Source organism: Talpa europaea (assembly GCF_964194135.1).
Source record: "Talpa europaea genome assembly, chromosome: 7".
In the NCBI taxonomy this organism is placed as follows: domain Eukaryota; kingdom Metazoa; phylum Chordata; class Mammalia; order Eulipotyphla; family Talpidae; genus Talpa; species Talpa europaea.
Genome location: NC_140074.1, coordinates 88,725,580 through 88,732,957, shown reverse-complemented (window position 1 = coordinate 88,732,957; position 7,378 = coordinate 88,725,580). Strand labels below are relative to the sequence as shown.

General features: G+C 36.5%; 1 protein-coding gene across 2 annotated transcripts in view; it reads left to right on the top strand.

Moving 5' to 3' along the window:
• Positions 1-4,183: 4,183 nt before the first annotated feature.
• Positions 4,184-7,378, top strand: part of ANKFY1 (ankyrin repeat and FYVE domain containing 1) — a gene marked incomplete at its 3' end in the record, with an annotated part of 51,971 nt that continues 48,776 nt past the window's right edge. For both annotated transcript variants that reach the window (XM_084237527.1, XM_084237526.1), the window contains exon 1: positions 4,184-4,371. In XM_084237527.1, the coding sequence (XP_084093653.1) occupies positions 4,208-4,371 (164 nt within the window). In that variant the 5' untranslated portion in view covers positions 4,184-4,207. The remainder of the gene's footprint in view (positions 4,372-7,378) is intronic.

The following is a 7,378-nucleotide window of genomic DNA, read 5'->3' as shown; positions in this document are numbered from 1 at the left end:
GCAACCCATGCCCGCTGCCCCCCTCAGCAGTGTACTTCTGTCAATCTGCCTGTTCTGTTCCTCACTCTGTCTCTAGTGAATCCTCTCAACCCCTTCCCCCCACACCTTTGGCCTGTACCCCTGCTCTTGTATGCATAAATAAATAAATCTTTAAAAAAAAAGATTAAAGTTGGTCTTGTGGAAGGATAATCTCTACAATCTACAGCCACAGACTCCCCAATGAAGACTTGGAAGCTGTCTTGTGCCAGTGGAATGTATCAGTAACCAGCAGGTTGAATTTAGGAAGATGAGGCCATCCTCTGGTCTTCCTTTTCAGTTGATTTGAGCTGGTGAGTGGCAGGGCTTTTTAATCAGGAGTACTAGGATAGGCTTGGCCTTTAAATTGTTTGTATTTCTCATAGAGCCAAGTACTATATCTGTTCTATAAACCTGCTGACCCAGAGCTTAAAAGACTGAAGCATTTTCCTTCTATTTTGTGGACTCAGTATGCTACAAACACAGGCTTTATTTAAATCTTTGGAAGTAAAACCCTTTCCTGGTATGGCTGTCTTTGTGCTAGCCTAAGCCAGGTGGTCTACTTTCATGTTCTGTTTGTATCTCCTGTCAGAGCCTATCAGATTTTATTGAATTGGTTTAAGTGCTTGACTTCTCTATTACCTTGTAACTTTGTGAAAACATGTGCCAAGATGGTTTTCTTTACTTTTACACTGGCACTGCATAAGTGCTTAATACATTTTTAATGAGTGTCTAGATTGTGCAATTATCTACTGATGAGATAAAAATCTTTGGTCAAATCAATGAAAAAAAATTTCAGTTCACTTGGTCTTCTGTCTAAACAGTACTATTCCCAGAATAGTCTATGTACGAGGACTTTTTCTCTAGGATGGTCATTCCCATACCTGTTCTTGAAAGTAAACAGGTTGTTTTAAAAGTATACTTTTCCTGACCCCACCACAGATCTGTTCAGACTGGGTTTTCTCTCTGTAGTTTATTGCCTAAATGATTTTTATGCTGCCACTTGGGGAATAATGTCATCCTCAGCTGGTGAGCATGGTTTGAAAGGTGAGTTGGACAGACTGCCAGCCTGTGCTTGTCCTATTTTTGCTCCTCAGGTTCATTGTTGAGCTACTAGAGACGGTCTTTTGGGCTCTTTCCCTTCCTCAAAGTTTTGTGTTAAAAAAAAAACACCTTATATTTAGATATTATAAAATTATTTTCCACACAATTCTAAATGTTTTCCATATCTTTAAAGTTTATATAGAATAACATACACTTGACCTTTAAAAAATGCCAAGTTAAGGACACTGATCGCCTATACAATCAAAAATCCATGTATAGCTTCTGATTTACTTACAGCTTTACTAGTAGCCTGATAATAAGAGTTAATTAGTACACATTTTGTATGTTGTATGTATTTTTTATAAATATGCCAAACATGATGAAAATTTTGTAAGAAAGTGAGGAACTGCTCTTTGCCATTAGTGTCACAGTGTTTTAAGCTGATACTTGCAATACTTGAGCTCACTGCAATTGCAAAAGGAGCTGGCTAGAAGATTACTGCAATAGTACAGTATGCAATGGTTATTTTATGCAGTTATGATTTAAATTGAATCTTTACATTTGTCTTGACTCTTGAGTGCGTGCAAATATAAATTTTAACTTTTGATAATAGAATTTTATGTACTTTTATAAGATAGCAAATGAGAAATTAGACTATTTTCTACATGTTTTATGCATTCATGATATACCTAACCTTATATATATACACACACATATATATATTTATATATATATATATATATATACACACACACACACACATATATGGTTCATTTGCAAGTTTTTTCAATTTGTCTCCAAAATTTTTCCCAATAAATTTATTGAAAAAAATCTGCACTTAAGTGAACCCAGAACTGCAGTTCAAATGTTCAGGTATTTGCCTTATAAGTGCACATAGATTTAAGATTTAAACACTACTACTACTACTACTACTACTACTACTACTGTAACAAAAATTTTGCAATCCCTCAATCCCATTCCCTAGACTACTTTTTATTGTTCTCTACTTCTGTGTGATAATGCTTATACTACCATTTCTACATTGATTACTGTACACTTTAACTAAAAGTCTTTTTACTATGGTGGATTTGGAGACCTCTTTAACATTTTTTTTAAAGGATAGCCTAACTTTTACCTCTTCCAAATGAATAATAGTGATTTTGAAAGCTTGTTTAGCTTTGCCTTTTGCTTTGGGGGAACTGTCAATGCAGATTTGCATTACGATGTGACTCAGTGTTACAAGTAGCTCATTTTGACTCTAGAACCCACTAGCAGTATATATCAATTTTTAAAAACTTTAAAATTGAAGTATAAGATACATGCAGAAAAAAGCAAATATGTGTAGAATTCAAATCATCAAAACCAAATGCATAACTAAATTAAATAAAGATTATTGTCATTCCTCCAAAGATAACCATTATAATGACTTCTGACATCCTAGATTAATTTTTGTTACAATTGATGGCAGTTTTTGAACAAAATTTGATACTATTACTTGTATGTCCACTTACATCTTTTGTTACCATACCTAGAATTTAGTGCCAATTTTTCTTTAATGAGGCTCTTTCATTTCTTTCTCTACAGAAAAAAAAAAATTTTTGTGCATCGTATGAACTTATTTTTTTGTGTTAAATGTTTTCCCCATCAAGGTATATTATTGTATCACTGTGAAGAACTCTCAAACCATTGGCCTCTGTAAATGTGTCACACTAGAATAAAAGCACAGAGCTATAAATTGTAGATGCTACTCGTGGGATTTTTAAAATAGTAAAAAAATTATGAGGTTTTAATAATATCAGATATTATTACTTTTTAATACTTTTTTCCTTTAGCCAATTTTTTTTAAAGCATTATTTGGTTTAAATATCAGTGAAACAATAATTGTAATATTTTGAAAAACACTGATTATAGCAATTCTCATCAGATGTAACTCATAAGCACAGCCATCAGTTTGGCAGCCATCAGTAAGCAACTTTTCATCTTGTCAAGTACTTTTCTACTTAATTTTCTCAGTAATACAGATTTACACCTGAGACAGTTTTTTGACTCCCGGCACTTATTTAATATAGATCCTCTAGAAGAGGAGAAAAAAGTGCAGTGTCTGGCACCTAAAAACATTAGGTAAATGTTTGTTAAATTTAGTGAATCAAATTCAGTGATTCTCAACCTATTTAATCTGCCCCAGCACATCTGTGGTTATGACTTGCTTCCTTCTACTGCCTTGCTACTTTTCTGCAGGAGTGTTGGGTAGTGGTTTAAGATCACAGACTTGAAAATGAGACTGCCTGCTGTTTTTTTAGTTTAATTTATGCATACAAGAGCTGGGATGCAGGCCAGAGATGGGGGCGGGGTGAAGATTCACCAGTGACAAAGTTGGGAGCAGAACAGGCAGATCTACTGAAATACGCTGCTGAGGGGAGCAGTGGGCCAGACAGGAGAGGTCTGCTGTGCCCTAGGTTAGCCCTCTGGCCGGAATTGAACTCAGGCTGCAGTGGCTGCCAGTAGCTTGATAGTGCTGAGACTTAACCCCTGTGCCACCAAGGAGGCCCTGCCTGTTGTTTTATTTTCAAGCTTCATCTCTTACCAGCAGCATAACTTTGGGCAAATTCTTAATCTTTCTGTCCCATTGTCCTCATCTGTAAAGAATGTAGTATAGTACCCATTTCATGGGTTGTCATGAAGAATGCATGAGAGATTTCATGTAAAACTTTTAGGACAGCGGGTGGCATATGAAATATAGTACTACTAGTGGTTTCAAAAAGCCTCTTAGGAGGTATTCTGATATTCTTCTTTCTTTGAGACCTCCTGCCTTTACAGTAAAGGATTTGCAGGACAAGTCCTGTCAGCAGTTTATGTGCATCTGTTCATTGTCATGTTGACTATTAAGCTTCAAGGAAGCCTGGACCATATTGATCTTTTTGGCCCAGTGACCCAGTGGCATCCCAGATGCCAAAATCAGCAAAACCATTCTTGGTTCTATGAGAGTATAACTAGGAAATAGAATTAGTCATATGACTAGTCATTTTGGTTGCCATCCTGTCTGCGGGGTGAGAGAATAGTGAATGCTGTCCGCTTTCCACCTGCCATGGTAAACTTGATTCTCTCTGTTTTCCTTGCAGAGGAGGTGGCCAAATTGGAGAAGCACTTGATGCTTCTCCGACAAGAGTATGTCAAGCTGCAGAAGAAATTGGCGGAGACAGAGAAGAGATGCACTCTTTTGGCTGCACAAGCAAACAAGGAAAACAGCAACGAGTCCTTCATCAGCCGCCTGCTGACGATTGTGGCTGACCTTTATGAGCAGGAGCAGTATAGGTGAGCTTCTAGGTACAACTGGTTTGAGAAGCAAATCATTTTTCTTTATTCGCAGGCCACATTGCCTCTTCTCTTACTGACTCTTTTTCCAGGTTTGTTTCTTATTAATACGTATATTAGCAAACCGTTAGTCTCTAAAGTATATGCTTCTTGAGGCAAGATCTCATCTCATGTTCTTGCTTTTCTTCAACACAGAATGTGTGTATCATGATGATACATAGACAGGAATTAGTTTATATGTGCAGTAATTCAGAGGTGAGAGATTATTTTCCTTTGGGATAGTCAAAGGGATCTTAGAACTCGTGGGCAGTACAACGTAATGATTAATCTTGGACTTTGGAGCCACACAGCCAGTATTTGAAGCTCAGTTGGTTACTTATGGGCTCTATGACCTGGAGTTACATGATCTCCCTTCCTTTAATACCTAAAGAATAGGAAACAGTACTGAGTAAAGGGTAACTCTTTTAATTCCTAATCTGTAAAACAGGGGTCATAGTACTACTACTTTCCTTAGGGCTAATGTGGGAATTAAATTAATAAATACATGTTTTAAGCAGTTAGAACAGTATCTGGCACATAGTAAGTGCTTAGTTATTAGCTGTTGTAAGTAAATTTTGAGGTAAGTATAAAGGCTGGGTAGGATTTAACAAAGACAGTGATGTTACTAGAAGGGGGAGTGGCTGAGAACAGGCTGAAACGAACCATGCAGAGGATCTAGAGGACAGTGAAGGGACCATTTTAGATTCATGGCCATGTAGGGAAAGTTAGGATGGACTTGATCCTCTAGGAAATATGGACCAGAATGGTTTTGAGTTTAGTGTTTTGAATTGTCATCATCAAAGTGGTGTTTTTAAAGGAAGATTAACTAGTTAACATATCTGTGAAATTATAAAAAGAAGAGAGTAGAAGAACTGCTGTGATTTTGTTGTAAACAGTCCAGACCAGAAATGATAAAGAACCGAATTGCTGTGATTGCAGCACATGTGGAAAAGAAACATGGACATGAATATTCTTAGAATGAAGGACTTGACTACTCAGGAGATGAATGATTGGACTAGATAAAACTTTTAAAAATTTCAGGATAAATTTTAATGTTTAAAATAGATCAAAATCAGAATGATCATCTTAATATCTAAAGACTAGACAATTTTAATACCTAAAAAATAGGAGTAAAGGGTAACTCTTTTAATTAAATACCTGTAGCTATATGTGAAGTATAGTTCTTTTCTCTTTTTTTTTTGTATGGACAAGTGAAAATTTTGTTTGTATTAGCCAGGGAAACCTGACATGTTATAGATCCATCTCTCCCACTCCCCCAGGCTCTTCCCCATTAGAACTGCCATCTTTTACTTTCTCAATTACTTATTATACTGCAGTCCTTCTAGGAAACAATGGGAGTTTAAAAGTATAAAAGTACTACTTTAAACAAAAGGAGTAAACATCCTTTTACCTAGTCAGCTGTCCTATGACCTCATGGTTCTACTAGTTCTCTCTTCATCTTCTAAAACCTGTCCTTTAAGGGTAAGTAAATACCTGTGTTATCTACAATTGAGTATCAGATGGGGCACGCCTGAGATCGGTGCCTTCTTAGAGGACTGAGCTTTTGAGATGGAATAACTGAAACTGAAAATCATTTCCTAAAGCAAATGCTCTTTTGCCAAGATGAGGGAAAATATTACCTTTGCCCCATAAACATATATTTTATTAAAGAACTTAAGGGCCTCCCTGGTGGCGCAGGCGGTTGAGCACAGCGCTGTGAAACTGTCCGCAGCCTCTGCAGTGCAGGTTTGATCCCGGCCGGCTGGCGAGAATCCCACATGGCGCAGCAGACCTCTCCTGTCGCACCCGCTGCTCCTGTCAGCAGTGTATTTCAGTCAGTCTACCTGTTCTATTCCCTGTTCTATCTCTGGTGAATCCTCTCACCCTCCCACGCATTTGGCCTGTACCCTGTTCTTCTATGAATAAATGTATGTATGAATAAATTTAAAAAAAAAAACAGTTTAAAAAAAAAGAATTAAATAACATTTGTATGTACTTCTCAGTGATTGCCATAACTGATGAGCTGGTGTTCAGATAGTCAAATTGAGAAACGAAATGCGGAAGATTTTTGTACATTTCAGAAGGCTTTTGTCCCACAAGATAGTTAAAAATAGTTATATATAGTTATCTACTACATTCATTCTTTTAGCATCCAAGCTTATAATTTTTCCTTTTAAAGTGTTTGATTAAGAAACTAGCAAGAGGGCCTCCCTGGTGGTGCAAAGGGTTTAGATGCAACCTATGAAGCTAGCTACAGCCACTGCAGCATGAGTTCCATCCCTGGCCAGAGAGCTGCCCACATGGTGTTGCAGACCTCTCCTGACTCACCTGCTGCTCCCCTCAGCAGTGTATTTCAGTCTGTCTGCCTGTTCTGTTCCCCTCTCTGTCTCTGGTGAATCCTCTCACCCGTCACGGCTCTGGCCTGTGCCCAAGTTCTTGTATGTATAAATAAATCTTAAAAAAAAAAAAGAAACTAGCAAGAAACAATGTTTCTTCTCTAATAACAACATTCTGGTATCTGTATTTTAAAAGGAAATATTCTTTAAATGACTAGAATGAAATTTTGGAAATATTACTAGCTTCTTGTTTCCAGAGTCGTCATAGATTTGACTTGTCTAATTTTTCAGTATTGAATTACATTTTTTTCGTCTATTATTAGAAATTCTTAATAAAATTCTCATCTTCTGTTTGCTATGTTAAACTACAAAAGAGAAAAATTTTTGACCTGACATTTATGAATAGTAGTACTTTTATAGAAACATTCATTTTTATCATTTTGTGGTTAAAAGTCAGATTTGTGACTGGTGAAAATTCATTTATTAGAATTTCACTCTTCCTAAGTAAACTTAGAGTTCAAAAATCATTTGTGCTTTCTAAATAGCCAACTTCCTGATGTCATTAAAATTTTTAAACTTTATCATATGATAAGATTTGTGACTTTTTTTTTTTTTTTAAGATTTATCCATTC